The 18,919-nt window shown below is 43.6% G+C and overlaps 1 protein-coding gene across 3 annotated transcripts in view; it reads right to left on the bottom strand.

Annotated features, from left to right (window-relative positions):
• Nucleotides 1–18,919, bottom strand: part of NDRG1 (N-myc downstream regulated 1) — a 76,195-nt gene that overhangs the window by 22,347 nt on the left and 34,929 nt on the right. The window contains exons 1-3 of one of the 3 annotated variants that reach the window (XM_030012866.1): nt 18,548–18,658; nt 4,939–5,017; nt 1,603–1,638 (exon numbers count right to left, since the gene is read on the bottom strand). In XM_030012866.1, the coding sequence (XP_029868726.1) occupies nt 1,603–1,638; nt 4,939–5,001 (99 nt within the window). In that variant the 5' untranslated portion in view covers nt 5,002–5,017; nt 18,548–18,658. Of the gene's footprint in view, nt 1–1,602; nt 1,639–4,938; nt 5,018–15,680; nt 15,707–18,547; nt 18,659–18,919 lie in introns of those variants that run through there. The other 2 variants (XM_041122815.1, XM_030012865.2) reach the window with 2 other exon arrangements.

The raw sequence follows: 18,919 nt of genomic DNA, 5'->3' as shown, positions 1-18,919 counted from the left end.
CATTTTTCCTTCCTGAACTAGAACAACCAAAGATTAAACTAACAAAGAAAGATCATTAAAAAAGCAAGAGCTGGCAGAACAGGGCTAAATGACAAGAACCACTGCTCTGGATTAGTGACAGTTAATCCAAAACATGGAGGGGAAAAAAAAAAAAAAACAAAACCAAAAAGGCTTAGAGAATTTGATCTGCAAGTTAAAAAAATCTATATATACACATGGTTTACAAACCAAGCAAATTTATTCCAAGAATAGAAATGAAATATGGGTCACTTCTGGATTCTTAATCAAAATACTGCAGTATTCCTGTTAGCAGACTTAATCTGGGATTCAGATCTATTTAGACCAAGTGATCAATCTGGACCTAAACAAAAAGCTTCTCCCATGCTGTGCACAGGAAGTCACATGGTGACAACTAACTTATATTTATCAAGACTTCAGGCAGTGGATTTCATCATTAGAAAGGATAAGGGGAAAGATGGCAGATTAATGTAAACTACAGTTTTTCTGTAGAAGTAAGAATCATTGAAAGATGGCAAATATGTTTGAGATAACTGTCTCCCTTTGCTTCCAGCGGAAAGACTGCTGAGTTTGTGCTGGATTTTTAACCGATTTGCACAACATTGAATAAAAACATTGACAGGTGCAAATAAAGTGCAACATGCCACAAAGTACAGAAGGGTTATTTCCTTCAAGCACCTCCACCTGAACATTCAAGAGACTAGAACAATTTAATAGGTTTCCTTGTTCATGCAGTCTACCTCCCTCCCTACACCCCTTGATAAAAATAAGACACCCAGCAAGCCTCTTTTCCCAACACATACTCCTTCTTGTCCTCAGCGATGGGAATTCACCGCTCGCTCTTTCTGTCGAGGCAGGTACAAGCTCCCTGGTCTCCCTCCCTGTTCAACCCAGCCTGACTCCAACAGCCACGCGTTTCCTTAGTCTCAGCTTAAGAACCAGCAAGGGCAAACATCTCAGAAGCCCAAATGGCGATAAAATAATATACAAGGGGAGCCAAGAGAGTTAGAAAGTTACCTCGCAAAAGCATGACACAGGGAAAGTGGAAAGCCATTGACCTAGTGGTGTGCTTTATGAACTCTTATGTTCTGGCTGTAAATAAACATATGGAAACTACCATCACCCTGTTATGGGCAAAATTCATTGCTTAGGGCCTTCCACCACTCCACAGGCTTCAGGAATCTTTTGGAAACTTTCAACCATACATGGAGAGGGACATTTCCTCTGAGGAAATGCATGCACACTGCTAATGAAAGCAAATTAATTGGGGAAAGTGTGTGTCCATGTGGGAGGGGAATATTTTGCTTTCACTACCACTGCTGAAGAATCTCATTCTCTTAGCAAGAATAGAACTGCTTGCAACCCAGCCACCCCTTTTGGATGAAACTTTCTCAGCTTCAGTCTGAAAAGACCTCCTGCAGTCTCCTTCACATCACTATGTTAGAGCCCCATTCAGACCCCTCTCCCACAGTAACAGTATTTCTGGCAAGCAGTCACTTCTGACCACATTTTGCTGTTTTCTCAAATGTCAATTCAGTTTCCCCTTTTACCAAAAAAAAAAAAAAGCAGAAGAGCTTTACTTGCCTGAACATCGAAGTCTGGAAGGAGGCGAGTGATAGCCTGTGAAAAGATTTTAAAGCATTAATGCAGGTAACTTTTGCAGCTACAGAAATCTGCACTGGGACACGTGTGTTCTAACCCACCAGTTCTGCAGCCAAGAGCTCTGTCCTGTCCCTTCATTCAATGAAAGCTCTCTTGCTGAATGACAAAATTCACCCAAAAGCTTCTACCCACTAATCTTCATGGACAACATAAAAACAGTAAAACATTAGATTATAGACCAGCAAAATAAAGCACAAAAGCTGGTGAAGCTTCATTTACTGTTAAATCACTGGACAAGTCAGAGCAGTAACTGAACTTTTCTCCATTGCTTATTGTAGCCATGGGACAGCCAACAGCCCACCTCAGTCCTGCCTAGGATGGAAAGCTGTTGTTCGAGCATGCACTGAGCACTTGCAACTCAGTTAAGCAGTCATTACTGGGCTTTGTTTACACGATGTGGAAGGTGGGAAGGGTTTTATCCTAGCTAAAATTAGGCCTTGTTATGTTTGGGAGGCTGGCTGGACACAGAGAGGTACGTTCCAACATGTGACCAGCCATCGCTATTAGTTCCTACACTTGTCAAGGACCTCCAGCAGAAAAGGAGTTAGGTGACATCCTCCCCATCTCCAATAGTCTAAGAGGCTTATAACTTCAAAGGAAGAAGTGTCTTACAGTCACCTTCTTCTACTAGAAGACAAGGAAGAAGTCAAACCTGTATTTCCACTGGAGGGCTGAAAACATAGGGAAGAGCAGCCAAGCCAACACTTTTTAAGCTGCTGAGTATGACAGAGAAGCCAAAGCTTGAAAAAAGTATTGAGATAAAAAGAAAAGCTTAGGATCCTGGCAAGGAGGTCACTCAGTCCCAGAAGCCCAGGTAAATTCAAGATGGAAGATGTGAGAAGCAATACAACCGCTGTCTTGGGCAATATCATCTCAGATGGTGGACCTCATGCAGTCCAACCCATAATTATGGCAGGACTCTAGAGCCATGATCTTTAGGCAATTAGGCAGTGTCTTGTACATACAAACATGTAGCTAAAGAGGTGACTGAGCTTGTAGAAGCCATTTTACACAGCCTTAGCTTTAGACAATATGCTAGGTTTTAATCTTACTATACTGTTGGTCTCACAACCTTTTAAACATAGTGTATTGGGTCTGGCTGAGATGGAGTTAATAGTCCCCATAGCAGCCCTCATAGAACTGTGCTCTGCATTAGTAGCTAGAGAGGTGTCGATAACACACCAGTGTTTTGGCTACTGCTGAGCAGCGCTGGCACAGCATCAAGGCTGTCTCCCCAACATTTTTGCCCCCTCCCTCAATGGCAGGCTGGGGCAGGGCAAGATCTTGGGAGGGGACATAACCAGGACAGCTGACCTAAACTAACCAAACAGATATTCCATACCATATGACGTCAGCTCAGATATAAAAGCTAAGTAAAGGGAGACGGAAGGGGGGCATTTTTGTCTTCCGGAGCAACCCCCACGCGTACTGAAGCCCTGCTTCCCAGGAAGTGGCCAGACATCGCCTGCTGATGGGAAGTAGAGAATAATATAATTTGTTTTTCTTTGCTTTCGCGCACGACCTTTGCTTTCATTTTATTAAACTGTCCTTATCTTGACCCACGAGCCTTTTGTTATATTTTCTCCCCCCTGTCCAGCTAAGAAGGGGGAGTGATAGAGCGGCTTTGGTGGGCACCTGGCACGCAGCCAGGGTCAACCCACCACACATAGCTAGTTTCATACACGGTTGTTTCTGTGGGGTCTAGAGTAGAAAGGAGTAAGTATATGTGGCATCCATATAGACAGCATATGAAATAACTGTTCAGGAACAAAGACTCAGCTGTACAAGAAACCTGAGCACAACAAGCCAGGATGTCACTTCAGAGTGCATCACCTACTCAACACCATCTCCACTGTTAACCTTAGTATGTGCTGAGTGTCCTTCAGGGCAATCTTTTCCACCTTCTCAAAATACATTAAGTAACTTCCTTCATCTATGTTAAGAATGGCCACAGAGGAAATCAAACTCTGTGCTAGTTTTCCCACGTAGACAAAACTTAAGGTAACATCGTGAGTAAAAGCATATAGGGTTCATTGTCAAGATTCCAACTTTTGATCTACATGCTACAGAAACCCAGGAAGTTAATCAGTGTTAAGATATTTCTGAACTTTGAAGCAAAGGCATTTCAGTACCCATAAGGCTTCTGCTTAGTATCTCCTTTGTTTTGCTACTACTGAACAATATTGGCATTAAGAAAGGACCTTAGCTTCTGAAAAGTTTGAGTGCTGCATTCACTGGTATCCAAACAAGCTCTGCTTTCATGCAATGTCCTTGGCAAAGGAGCTGTGTTTAAAGTTTCTCTAGCCGTTTCACTGCAGTCACAAGTGGAAATGATTTTCTGAAGTGTTTACGCAAAAGAGGTAGGGAATAAAAAGAAAGTAGCAGATAGAGCAATGAATAGTTCTAGTGTAGAAAACCAGAAAAAAACCAACACATTTATATACATGATTTTTAAGAATTACAATCACTGGGAACAAAAGAAAAATCTTAGTTTTGATTCAAGAAAAAAGCTGAGAGGTTCCTTCACGTATTACAGTCAATTATTTGCCATGAACATACCAAAGCACAGAGTACTGCTACCACCAAAGAGTCAGACAGCCACTGAACCCAGATGCTGTGGGCAGATTTTTGAAGAAAATGGTGCAAAAACAAATGGAAAGAAGTACAACAAGGTTAAGCAAAAAAAAGGCTATGATGTTTCTACACTGCAACCCCAGAGGAAAGGCTGCGGCTTGCGCACACCCAGCTGGCTGCAGACCTGGTAGCAGTTTGGCTGTAACTCATAGCTCAGTGCAGTCAGAGATGATTAGATGAGGCACAGTTGTACCTCCAGGCTCAGATGTGCCCAAAAGAAAAGTAAAGGTTCTCTGTGCCTCCTTGAAAGGTAGCTGACAGAGCAAAGTTTGTATCTTTACATTGAGAAGTCTATAGGTATAGATGGATGTACATGAGATTGCCCAGTTGGCATCATGCAAAATACCTAAAAACACCCAGAGCTGTCATTATGCAGAAAAGAAAAAATGTTACCAGCAGATTAGCACTAAAGAAGAGTAAAACCAAAGACCAAGAAAGAACAAATAATTGAAGCTCCGTTTTGGATTAATAAAACCCCCCCCGAAAACCACACTCTTATTCCATCTCCAGTTTCTCTTGTTTCTTCCATACGATATGTTAGAATTAATCTAAGAACACACGTGCAGTTCCAACAGCAGCCCTGAAATAAAACACATAAGCTGTAAAAAGGTTTAAAATAATTACCTCCTCCTTCTCCACCAGAGGTTTCACCTCTGCAAGGTGAGCATCCTGGAACTCTGTTGACATGGTCAGTAGCTGATATCTGCAAAGATGAAAAAAGATTTGTTCTCAGCTTGCATCAAAGATTAAAAACAGGAACAAATAAAGATCTTGCTCCACCCAACCCCCCTAGCAATGACCCACTGTCTCAGGTTATAGTTTAAAAGACCTTTGCAAGAAGGTTATGAATCTCTTGTAAAATGCCTCTCTGGTTTATTTATATACACACTCCTGCACAATACAAGATTAAAGAAATACTAAGGCTGCAAGATCAAACAAAAGTTTGGCAGCTTCAAAACAGGGAATGCTGAAGGAAACGGGGCAGGGACCAGTAGAGAGCCATGGAAACTGTTGTTTCACAGGTGAAAGGAGGCAGAGCCAAATCTGCACAACCACCTTCGGAAATTAGCTTGAATACTCATCTCTGAAATTTATTTTTTCTTCTTTTTTTTTTTTTTCTTTCTTTTTGATGCAGGCTCCCTCTCCATCCCCCAGATCTTTACTGTAAGAAAACTGAACTGGACACTCATTAGCATCATTTTACTCTCAGACTGATGTGCTCTATTCTTTGGGATGGAAACACCCTCCCTGATCTGAACAAATAGTACCAAGTAAAACAGATATTCCTTTAAGTGGACACCAACAAAGTGCATGCAAAAATGCTGTTTTCAAAACTGCCAAAGTAAGGAACAAGACTGCTGCATCATGCAATAGGAAAGGACCAGCATCGCGATACCCAGCCCTCATCTGGGGTAGCTTAACTGGGAACAGGGGTAGGGCCAAACCCCAGAGGAGGGGACTGCCAGAGCAGCAGGTTGTGCTGCAGGTGCAGTGCGCCTTTTGCATTTGGACCAACAGGCATCTCAGTTCAGCAACCATATCAGTCCAAACCGCGAGTTAAAAAGAACAGCATGTTTTCACTCTCTTGACAAAGCTAAGGTGCCAGAGGCAGAGGGCTGTTCCCTGCGAAGCTCTAATGAATGACCAGAAACAGTTCTCAAAAGAGATACCAGAACTGTTTTAACAGCAAGATGACAAATACAAAAGTCAAAGTATGTTTGTTACGTTATCCTCTGGCCTGCTGGAGAAATGCGTATCATGTGGGTTTTAGACATCTTTGGACAAAATTGGAAATTTATTAACTACACAACTATAAAACAAATCAATTATTTACTTTTTAACAAAAGTTTAGAACTGTCTCAAGTGAAGCATATGAGTAAGCGTACTCATAAAGCAAGTCAAAAGGCTGAAACACATTTAGGAATTATTGACTAAGCGTTAACTGCAAACTTTTTAATTATTAACAATTTTCTGAAGATGAGCATAGAACTACAGAACAGAATTTAAATTGATTCTTTAAACCATGATTTCCCACCTCTTGACATCAATCCGATTTAAGCCAATCAACCCTGTCTACATAAATGACCTGGTGCTCAAGAAGGGCTGTGAAGCCCACAGGAGTATCCAGGAGCCGGCAGGGGAAGCAGCAGCAGCATTTTTAGTCTGCCCCATGGGTTAACTCGATGCACTTTTCCCTGGGCAAAGATGCTCTAGTGAGGAAGTTTGCAAGATCACTGGATGCTGCAAGAAGCTATGAAGTGGCACACAAAGATTAAGAAAGTTAATGCTGAAAAAATGCTGATGTCCATGCATGTGCAAACCACTTCAGATTTTAGGAACTCTTCTTGCTAGCTACACAATTGGGTGGATTTTTGGTAAAGAATTAGAGCGGGGATTTTAAACTTAGAGAAATTCTTCATGAATATTTAACCCCACCAGTTGAGGCATGGGGACAGGAACAAAACTGACCCCACTGCCAGTAATTTGTAATCCAAATTTACAAGGCACCAGAGCTACTTAAATAGTCAGAGGAGTCAAGACAAGAGTTAATCCCCCAGCAGTCACTATGATTCACCCTTTTTCTCCAGGTTTTCCAGTAAGTTTTACCTGTTACAGATCTTAATCATAAAGAACAAGCAAAAAACAAGTTTGCCAAAATTTCAAGCAACTGCAAGTGACACTGTAGAAACAGTGTTATGTATTTTTGTAATTACAGCCACCTATGGAATCTGCCATTCTTACACAGTGAGCAGTTGTGCATGGCAGAGAGGGAAAATAAATGCTGCTGCAATATTCAGAGGTCGAAAATACTTACATGCAATTGCATCTAACTCACTTTTTTTTTTTTTCAATTCAGCAAATTCTGACAGAATTTAAGACAGAAATAGCGCCTTAATGTTGCACCCAATTCTGCAATAGGGACTAGAAGTGCAAGAGACTTTTCCATGTTTTGCCTATAGGGGAGGAAAGTCAGAAGCCAGGTCCCCTGCAGTTTTCCAGTTAGAAGCGGTCGGGGAACAAAGCCACAGCTAGTGTTTGTGGAAGAAAGTTGTTTACATGGGACAGTTTCAGATTTTCAGGGACTCAGAGCATTGACTACAAATGACCAAAAAAACTGTGCCAAAAAGAACAAGATGGATGCCTTTTATAGCCTTAAAAAACAATCCTGTTTTCATAATAGTTCAAAGTTGTTGCTCTATGTTTCCGAAAGAACCAGCACTAGGAAGTGCTGACCAGCAGATTACACGACTGCCATGAAGTCGGCTGAACAAAAGCCCAACGTGTACCAAGTTCTCGCTTTTGGAAAGATACCAGATCTTGCAGCCACATCATGTTTTCAGATCAGGCATTTCCAAGCTCTGGGTTTTCCTTCTCTGCATCAGGAATACCTGAAACATTCCTACCAAGAAACAACCTTGTGAGAAGGCGGCACAACAACACGCTATTTGTTCACGAGAGCTGGCAAACAAAGCCCTGCTATCTGTCAGTACTGTAAAAAACATCTTATTTTCCAAAGAGAAAGATGCTGGGGAAGTGGTTTTGTACCACCCATGTTCAGCACAAATTTTATTATCTCTAAATAGGTGCTTTGTGCTCCCCCCCTCCCTGTTATGTGACAGGGTAGCTCAAAGCTAATGTAACTGCATAACTCTCCCAAATAGATAACCATACAAGCATTCCTTTATACACATTTCAAAGCACTTGCCTCATAGAAGTCTTCAAAAGACAAAGTTCATTTATATCTGCAAGCAGTAGCGTAAAGTTGCCAACTTGGAGAAAAACAACTTTTTTTCACTCCACTTGGCCAATTCAGCCTCCCAAGAGGTCCCAAGTTCTCTATTCTGGGACAAGCCAACTCCACCCAGTGGACACCCACCACCCTGCACCCAGATATCGGTTACAATTGCTGCTCAGAGGATTAAGTTTTAAAACAATCATATTTCTAACTAAGAAAGAAATACAGGTCTAAGGCACCTTTGCAGCTGGCAAAGTGCTTTAAAACTGATTACATATCTACGTTTGCCAAGTAGCAGGAAAGGCATCAAACCAGCCTCTAGGAAGCAAGGGGGACGTGGGGAAGGGTGAACTCATCTGTGCAATACTGTGTTCACTAATTTCATTCAAAGAGGCTTTTCTGTACCCATTCCAGACCAAACCCACTGCTCCAAAACCACCGGAGAAAGTGTCATAACCAAGGCAGGTAGCTCAGGCATCATTTCACTGAGCCCGATTATTTTGCTCCTGAAAGTTCAGAATATAGCCCCTGTCCCTTTGCACTATTGCTGGAGGGACAGTGATCGCTCCAGCCTTGTTTTGGCAGCAGGAGGTACAGGATGGATGTGCAGCCTGGCTTTGCACAACAGGGATCCCAACAAAGGAGCCAAGAAGCCTCACATCAGGCCATCCAACCTCAGACACTGCAGTGTTGCAATCATAAGTACCAAGTATTAGGTAATCCTAATATACGTGACCAAGTTCATTCCAAGCACAGAAGCGAAACAAGTTCAAAGATCGCTTGTTTCAAACTATTCTTCTGAAAACACACGTATGGTTGTCCAGGTTTGTGCCACAGGGTGCATCAAGTGTGATGGTCTCACATCCACGAAGGGCTGAGGGAACTGCTACCAGCACTACAGGATTTACCTTTGCCCTCATACCCAACTGCTTTTTATTTACATGCTATCATGGAAAACAAAGAACAGGAAAAGACTCCTGCCTGAGCGTTTCATTAAGAAGGCAATTTCCTCAAAACAGCTTGTTTAAACACTGGCAGCAGAGATTATTCTCCTTTTGAGTACATATATACAGAAGTGTAACTTCACCAGAGCAGCCTGATGGCATTTCCATCTTTGCACGTTGAGCAAGCGGGAGGGACAGTAATCACTTTACACGTGGGATTAAATACTCATGAGCATCTAAAGGCAAAGAGGGAGAAGGCCATGGGCACTGAGGGTCACAGCTCCCAAAACACTGGTGTTGCTCTCTCTGGAGAGAGACAGAGGGACCACGCGAGACTTGGGCTCCAGGGCCACACGTGGGAGGTGTTTCCAAGCCAGTCGCATCACTCTGTGCTTTATCCCTTGAAAGGCACAAGTGTCTTCAGAGCTCAGGCACCAAAGAAGTTAGGAAGGACAGGGGTGGCAATCTGAGGCTTTGTGCATCTGCAGCAGCTCAAAGCACTATTAAAGAAGTAGGGATGAGGCAAGAGTGGAGAGAGCTAAGATGTCTCCAGAGCTCGCAGCAGTTGATTAGCAAAGACCCCCATTCAGTTCCCGGTCAGAAAAATAACCAGGCAGCTCAGGGGGCTGACAATTAAGCAAGGAAAGTTACTGTGATGCTCAAACTGCATTTGAGCCTTACACACAGTCAATTAGATCTCTTCCAGTCATTCACAGTAAATGCTGTAAACTAGTCTGACCAGGCCTAGAACAAAAAATGGTTACTGTAAACTGGAGAGCAGCCTGAAAAAACTTGTCTCCACTAAACAGAGAAGTGGACATCAGTTGATAGCACCCATGTATGGTTAGGGTCCACAATGCACGCTTTCATTAAGTGCAGTTTACATTTCAGATATTTTATAATAAACTTGACAAATCTAATCTTCCTGTTCATGATTCATTTGAAAATTACACATTTTGCAAGCATCCAAAACAGTTCATGCATAAGCATCTGCCCACACTATGCCCTGTTTAAGCTACTCTTTGTTACAGGCACTGGTATCACGAGGTCCTTTGTGTACCAAGTTACTGATTTTCTCTGACATAGTTCCACACAATAAATCACAGAAGAGGTTTTTTAGCAGTTCCTCCTCTTAAAAAAAAACCAAAAAAACAGCAGATGACTTTTGACAGTTAAGTAGCATCTGACTAAACAGTTTGAGCAGCAAGTGACAAAAGTTGAACACACTCAACTACTTGGGACTCTCTGGGTTTCCTTAGCCTCTGGTTATACATGATTATCTCAGTTTGCAACTAAAAGTTAATAACCTGACACACAGGAAGCTTGGAAGTGTGGCCCTTAAATAACCTAAAGTTTCAAATCAGAAGAGGTCAGGAACCAAAGCATTAAATTAAATAATATCAGGGAACTGAAACAACTACACTGTCTCGTGGCCTCTGGTTCACAGATGTCCTGTGAATTGCCATCACCCAGCCATCTTCAAGCACAGCACACTGCCGATACTCAATTTCATTATTTTTTTGTTTCTAAGCAATTTGCTTTTATTTCTTTTCAACCCCCTTTGTGAGCTACTCCACTAGCATGTTTTAGTGAAGGCTCTAGTTGAAAATAAGAGCCAGCATCCAGGAAAAAAAAAAAAATGGGTTTTTAGAAGCATAACATAGCATAACAGTGATTTTCAAAAAACAAGAAGTTTTAGCCATTTTTAAGTTTAGACTTATGCTATGTGCTAATCAATCTGATTAGGAAACTGAAACGTTTTAGCCAAGAACTTGAGCCCTGTGCCAAGGAACAGGCGGGTGAAGCCACACGGAGACGACTGCAAGGACAGAGCCAGCAGCCGATTCCACCGGGCTCCCACGAACAACACGCAGGTGCGGGTCCGCAGCCTCTCCCGCAGCTACGCCTGCCTGCGGCTTCAGCGTACCCCTGCAGTGACGTAGGCAAGATCTCCAGGCTCTTCTCCAGTCCCGTCGTTCTGGCTGTTTTTTCCACTTACGCAACTGGCGCCGGTGCCTCTATGGGCGCAGAGCTGTTCAGCTGCAATCGCTTTGGGATCGGACACTGCCTTTAAACCGCCAATTCCTCAGACCAGGGGCTGGTTACTCTTCACACGCATGACACGCTCTGGCAGCTGCGCATTGATAGTAGCATCAAAACAAAGTGAGCTGGAAGCAACCCTTCTGTCTACTCCGCAGATGTTGAGCAAGAAAAGTGTTGCAATGCTGCTTGCACAAGCCTCTTGCTGTGGGATGCGATGAAGAATGTTCCCTGGAAAGCTCAGGGTCCTCCCAAGCTTCACAGGACTAGAAACTGGCTGTGGGAAGGGTTGGTGTGCTAGCCAAAGGACATGTCTGGTGTCCCCATCTCCCCTATGCTGGACACTCCAATTGTGTCCCCTCCAATATAATGAGCAGCTATGCTATTCCTAGCTGGCAGGGAAATGGAGAGCTTGCAATGTCTTGGGGCTTTTTTCCTGCTGTAGCAATCCCCAATACTACCTACACTATAATATCACAACTCCATGAGGGACGGATTATAAACCCTAATGAAGTTCTCAGAAATTCAGGTTTCTTTAGCATCTGGCACCTGAAACTGCTTTCGGTCATAACCACTTCTCACAGAGTTATCTCCAATAATGTGAAGTTTCTTCAAAGAGACTAAAAATACTAGTAACTCCCAGGACTCTCCGGCTATGAAGAGTGCCGTCATCCCAACTTCCCTCCTCAAGCAGCCACCGCTCACTGCTGACGCGGCTGCAAACAGTCCTTGCAGAGCATGACAGCGCAGGGTGGAGGTAGGGGAACCCGGGGTTTTTGTAAGAAATCCTACATCTGAGTGGCAGCCTAAGTTTATTTGGAAACACATTATGCCATTTGTACTGGTGCCAATATTGTCCTTTAGCTTTAAATGACTCCAGGCTGCGGGTGGCAGCACTGCAGGGTGGAAAGAGTGAAGAGCAATCAGCTGCCTTCCCAGGCTTTGTTTTCTTACCCCACCAAGCCAGCCTGTCTCCTTCCACTGCCCCAGCACCCTCCTAGCATCCTCCCAGCATCCTTCTCTGCATCCGTCCCACTCCTCCTTCAACTGACTGCAAACATAAAGGTCTTACGCAAAGATTAAAGGCGATGCATTGGTACAGAACCCGACACCTGCCTTGCACCTGGGTGCTAGGCTGGGCTTTGGGGGCAGATTAAATAACGAATACTGCAAAGATGCATTAGGCATTTCATAACATGGAAGAGACGGCTTCTGCCACAAAGATTGCAGTCTAAACAGACAAGAAACGAGCTATTGTTCCTGCAGCTCACCAGCGGTCAGGCCATGCTCCCCACCCCCTCCTATTCTCAATCTGCCATGCTTTAATAGTTCATAGCTTCTGCCCAGCTGCAACTGCTTCAAAAAGTGGGTGGTTCTGTGCAAGTTAGAGGCGAAAACATACTGAGATTATTCCAGAAGGGACAGGCCCATAGTATACTCAGAGATGAGGAATGTTGTCTGGCTCTCTAGGTTGCACCCTTGCAAGTATATAGTGGTTTCTTTTCGTATGTTTTGCATTTTCACATTGATGTTGCAAAGATGAGTGGTTAAGTTACAAAACATCACAGCTAAGGATGATGATGTATCTTAATTTAAATGTATTCATTAGGTCATATTATATGGGTTCACGCTTCTACCACCTATTAAAACTGCTTGCTCATCGCTGTTACAAGTTCTTTTTATAACCCCTGCCAAAATGCCTGGGCTGAAGTTTTCCATGATAAGTGTCTGAGGGTTTTTGTTTGGTTTTGAGGAGAAAAATATAATTTATGGATATTATTTTGTTCCTGTGAGCTCCCAGTCCCCTTTTCTAAGATGAACTTTAGCATTCTAGATCTTAATCTGGACTCAAACTTCGCACAAATGGCCACTGTGTTAAGGACACATCTTCCATTCTTCCCAAGAAAGTCCCATTATAAAATTTCCCAAATTTAAGCATTTGCACATGCTTAACTACTCAGGACTAGATTTGGGTAACAGTCTTCCACTGCCTTCGAGCCTCAGCACCTAGAGAGAACAATATGATATTCTTAAGGGCTGAGCACACTCCTGCCTGTATTGCAACAGATGGGACTGGTGAGGGAGTAAGTCAGCACCATTCAGTGCCAAAATACTCCTTGCTTCTCAAAATAAGGCCTTTCAAAATCCTTCAAAGTGGGCAAAACGCAATTCTTCATCCTCAGCTGACTTTTTTCAAAACTTTACCCATCCATGCTCCAGGTTAGCATCTATACATCAGGCAGAGAACTTAGTTGTCACTTCCCAGACTTTGTTTACAAGAGGAGTTGGAGTTACGCATGCCCAAGTTTTTATGTAAGGTTGGGATTTTATACACAACTTCATACAATTCATGTTTCACATGGGAAAAAAATATGTGATGCTCTTAAATTGAATCATCTAGGAAAAAGAATAGTATTTTTAATTTGCCATAATAGAAAGGGCCATCATAAAACTCTGCAGTGCATCTACTTCTACTTCATAGACTAGTCACATAACCCAGTGTGCTGCAACTTTGTCCAAGGATACAAATGCATCTTAAAATTTAGCAGGGATATATTACATACAATACATACAAAACATGTTTAGAGCACTCTAGAACTATAGCAATAGGAAAATGACATCATTAGTTTGACAAGGTACATATGAGCTTCCTAAAGTAAGCAACCCAAAAACCCACAGCAAGAGCAATCCTTCCTTCCTCTAATAGTGCACTTCCCATCTGGATGTCTGCCTACTGTGTTCACAAATAAAGGTTCCTTTAAAAGTTGCCTTCTACTTTCCTGATTACTTTTCCATTATACCTTATGCCTACCACTAAAGATACGCATATATATAAAACATATTACCACTTTTTTGCTTTGAACACCAGTGCCTCCACCTACAGAGTCTTAATCAGGGACATTACAGATTAAGATCCTTATCATTTAGTTTTTGCTTCTTAAAAAAAAAAAAAAAAAAAATCAGAATTTCTTAAAGGCGGCAAGTTGTAATAGTGGTGAAATGGCAAGGACAGAAAAAGCCACACACACACAAAAACAACCCCCAAGGAACAGTTGGAAGGACACGGAAAGATTTGGTTTACAGTCAGTTAGGTTTTCATGCTGCACTAGGTCCTAAGGTTTGCTCTTTCCATTAATTTTTACATCATCCATACAGTACTAGCAGACTGGCCTTACACGTCCATGGTAGAGAATAAGCTAAAAGAGCTATACTTTTGAAGCTATACTTAGTTCAGACAGGAAGCAGCCAGTTAAAGGCTTGGAAAAGTAGTGAATATCCAGTTTTAAAAACAGGACTTGAAAAGGAAGATCTGCATTGACCAACTTCCAGCTACCAAGAGAAAAAACCTGACTGACAGATGAAAAAGATCTATTAAAATTGTGACAATTAACTGAAAGGAAGTAGCACAAAACCCAAAAGAAACATAGGAAACGTGATCACCCACACAAAATAAGAGCAGTAAGATTGACATACATCCTGCTTTGTACAAACAGATACAGCTGTGGAAAATTTCATCAGCCCAGGCAGTCCAGCTGTGCATCAGCAAGCACGCTGCAGAGCACCTCTGCATGGAGAACACCCCATTTAACAACAAACCGCTGGGCATTATCCAAAGACAACACTCTCATGCCAGTTGGGAAACCAAACAGGCCTGATCCTGCAGCAGCCCTTAGCTAAAAGTAAAACTAAACTAATCTCCCTCATCATCCAACATAGGACCTTGCACATTCAAGTCTGAAACTTGGATAACTGCAGGCTTTACTTTTTTTTTTTCTTTACTCCACACTTGCTGTGCTGGATTAAATGGCAAATAATGGTACTGATTCTCATGGACGCTGAGTACCGAGTTTAATTATGTCATAATAACACTTTAATGATACATGATCACGTATTCAGGAGAAGCTCTGAATGGTTCCTTGCTGTTGCTCCAACTGCACGGCCAAAGGGAACTAACAATAGGGATTACCTCCTGCTGACTGGCCCCGCTGAAGTCACCCAGGGCTCTGGAAGTGGCACAGATAGGAAAAAACCACACCATCATTTGAGCAGAACACCAAGTTCAATAGCCATTATATTCATAGCCATTGATTTCCAAGAGGCCTAACCTAGATTTTAGTAATCCGTAGCAACACACACCACCAAACCTGAAAATGGGATTGCCTTACTCTCAACCTTTTAAACACTTTCAGAATATTTCCCCTGACTTTCCAGTACTAGCAAGTAATTCACTTGCAACTTTTGGCACAGAGCTTTTGACAGGTGGCAGAGGGGTAACTGTTGCTTCCTTGACCTGCTGACAGCTGGAGATCCACTCCATTCTTCACAGAAAAGGCTGCAGGGGCAGCACCATCACGCATTACAAACTTACAAATTTACACCTAAAAGCTGAAGGGCAGTCTACATACAATACCATTTATTTAGCAAAACAGCGACAGGACAAAGTGGGCTCTTCTGTACTTCTGCCTGAGATTTCTAGGTGCTGTGGTGCAACATGAAAGTTAGATATAAACAAACTGTCATCAGGAAGTCATACATCATCTCAAGAACCAGCATTTCATCCCTATTAATATCAAGCAGTTGCATCTCCTGGTTTTTGGAAGGTTTTCCTTTCAAGTGGTCGAACCAGAGCAACTAGAGAAACTCACTCTTGCTGCATACTGCTGGGACTGAACTGATTCAGGCCATTGGTTTCCCAGGCTGTACTCTCCCCTGACAGCAAATGGGCTTTTGCTGCCTTAAGCTTCCAGCTGTACACATGATGTAAACATTGCTGATCTACCACAATTAGAATTTGTATTATTTTTGAGAGTTTCACAGTTTCTAGTTGTCTTCATTCTGAAGAGCTTCAAGCCATTTTCACCCCTTCTGTATCTTTTCTTTCACTCTTTGTCTATTTCGAGACAATAAAAGCAGGAAATGTCTCATTACATGTATGCTCCACGTTTTGTGCAACAGATTCTCAGGCTCTAATGAGGTTAAGTGAAAAAACAGTATTTTCAATGGGAAGTTAGAAGTTTGCCAGAATCTCTTAAGCTGGTCATGAGAAGACGTATGTTGCACTTCAGTCAAACAAATTAATCACTTAGGTTTAAAAATCTGAATCAAAGAATTTTTCTCACAATAGTTCACTGCTAATCCCACCTGAACTACAAGAGCAAATTACTCAACTGCCTTATAACTATTTTTAAGGACCAGGCTCCCATGCCAAAGTGTTTCCCAAGATGCACTGTAATGTCCCCATGTAACTGTCAGTGCAAAAAGGAATATTCAAAGAGCAAAGTATCTCCCACTGGAGTAAAGAATATTGGGGAATCCTGCTATTTTTACCGAGCATTCATACAGTCTACCCAGATGATCTGTCACAGTTTTAGCATTCCTTTTTATTTTGGCAAGAACAAAAAAGCCATTGTGCAGGGCAGAAACAGAAAAACTTAAGAGTCTGGGTTTTGGTGGTGCGGATGCTTGTTCCCAAACAGAGGCAGGCACATGTGGCAGTGCTCCCTCTGCAGTGGGTGCCACCTCCTTGGCTATTGCCAAATTCTGTGGACACCTGACACTTTGACATCTCTACCCTGCTGTCACCTTGGGTAGAGTGGCCAATGAATGTACGAAATCAGTACACAATCCCTTCTTCTTAAGGGAAACAAATTAAAACCCCAGTCTGTCAAGACTTTCTAGAGCCCTCTCGCCCAGCCTGGTTCAAGGCCAGCCACTTTGCAGAGTGCCCATTCTCAAGGGGATGAGTTCATCTCTTAGTTCACTGATTGTAGAAATTTTGGTTCAAAGTTTTCAAAGTTGAAATCCAGCCCATTCAGGTATCTGCTGAACTGCAGTGCAAGGAACTCAGATTCAGAAGTTGTGGTCTCCAGTTCACCAAATGGTTATGCCATGGCATCTGTTCAGTTCATACTGAAAAATATTAGGTACAGGAACCATACACACCCTAAGTAGTCTCTCATTGCTACATTAAAACCCATTTTCACTACATCTCTATTTTCCACATCAAAATCCACATCAAAACACACACCACTTCCTCCTGAACACATCCATGCATTATTCTTCTTGAAGGGCACAGAGCTTATTAATACTCAGGGAACTGTACAAACCTTTAAAGAACACTTTATTTTTGCTGCACCTACTCCCGAGCTCTACCATTTCATCGACAGTCATTAAATTCTTGCTGTGCACAGGACATCATACTGCATTAGTTGCTTGCTGTTTACTCAAGTACTTGTGATAAAAACACAGTCATTCTATGTCAAACTAAGTTAGACTCTGGTTAAAAGAGCACAAAATTAAAAAAAAAAAACCACCACGTTCCCAGAGCCAAGTTCAAAGTGCACCACCTTAATGCCACTGGCTGAAGTTTTGATTTAAGTTATGCCTGTAATGGCCAAGACTAAAAACAGCAAGGCAGGCTTCTCACATGTTTACCTAAAGGATTTGATAGCTCCCGTTTACAGGCTATTCCCATTGCTTGCCCTGAATCATGAGTTTTTCAGCAGCTGTGTATCTTTCACACACTTGGACACAAAAAAAAGTTGACAAAAAGCCAGAAGAAGTCAAAACAGTGCAACACCTTGCAGAGAGGCTGGACAGAAAGCTTCAGGTTGTCTTTGACCTCTTCCATGCCACTACAACTGCATTTTCTAGGTTCAAAATACAGTTCCTATTTAAACAGACAACTGAGAAGAAAACTGTCCAAACAACATAGTTAGTAAATACTTCTATCTGAAGCCTAAAGGAAGTCCTGTTCTGGGAACGGGGTGCAAAATCAGGCCCTGTGCTCTTTATAAAACAGTGGGTCAAACAGCAAGCAATGCCACTTTGCAAGTGTTTCATAGGAAAACCATAACACAATGGAAAGCGTTTAACCAAAACATCCTCCCTAGCAGAAGTGAAATATCTTATTTCATCAGACCCAGGACGCGGCTGTGCCTCCACTGCAAACACTACTAGAAGTACCCTGAACCTGAAGCCTGGAAACACGGGGGGCAAACTGCACCTATCATCACCTACGTAGACAACAACCCCGCTGCAACACCTGACTGATAAAGGCTGGACACCAGTCAAGCCTGTTCTCTGCTCCAGATCCAACGCGGAGCTGTGAGAGCAGGGAGACAAGCAACAAGCGCCAGTAGTCAACTTCCGCAGGAAAAGTATGTGCCTTCGCTTCACACATGTTTTCCAGCCCAGCCCAGTCCACTCCTGCCAGGGAGACTGGACCGTGGCAGCAGCATCCCGCAGCTGCCCCCGCTGCCCAGAGGAGCCGGGGTACGGCTCCGGGCACCCCGTCTGCTGCTCCCTCCTGCCAGCCCACAGCCACCACCCCGCTCAGAGCCACCCGCTCCTCCGCCGGCGGCCAGCAAAGCCCTGCTTGGAAGGCGGGGGGAAAAGGGATTTATTGGTAAGAAAGAAAAAAAAGAGTGGGGTGATGCAAGGATGCGCTCTCGCAGGGGCTGCGAGGTCCGCGGGGGTGGATAGATGGGCAGGTAGAGGGACCTTCCCTTACCTGCTACGCTACCGCTCTCCTTGCGCCGCCGCCGCCGCGCTCCGACAGCCGCCCGCCTGCCGCTGCGGGGCGGATTTATAGCCCGGGCCCCGCCCGCCGGGCGGCGCTGCCCGCCGCTGCCGCCGCCACCGCCTCCCCGACGGGAGCACGGGGCGGATCGCCACCCGTTCCGGGGCTCCGCCCGCCCGTCCCCGCGCCCGCACCCGAGGGCTCCCCCCGTCGCTCGCAGAAGTTTGCGGCGGCTAACGCCCCGTGTGCCCGGTCTGCACAGGGTCCCTAAATATCAGCGGGGAACTCCGGCGCGCACCCGCAAGCCCAGGTGCCCCCATCCTCCAGGTCGCGCAGCCCAGCCGGGGGGAGGCTCACCTCTGA

Source organism: Aquila chrysaetos, chromosome 4, assembly GCF_900496995.4.
Source record: "Aquila chrysaetos chrysaetos chromosome 4, bAquChr1.4, whole genome shotgun sequence".
Lineage (NCBI taxonomy): Eukaryota > Metazoa > Chordata > Aves > Accipitriformes > Accipitridae > Aquila > Aquila chrysaetos.
This window is presented reverse-complemented; position numbering and strand designations above follow the sequence as displayed.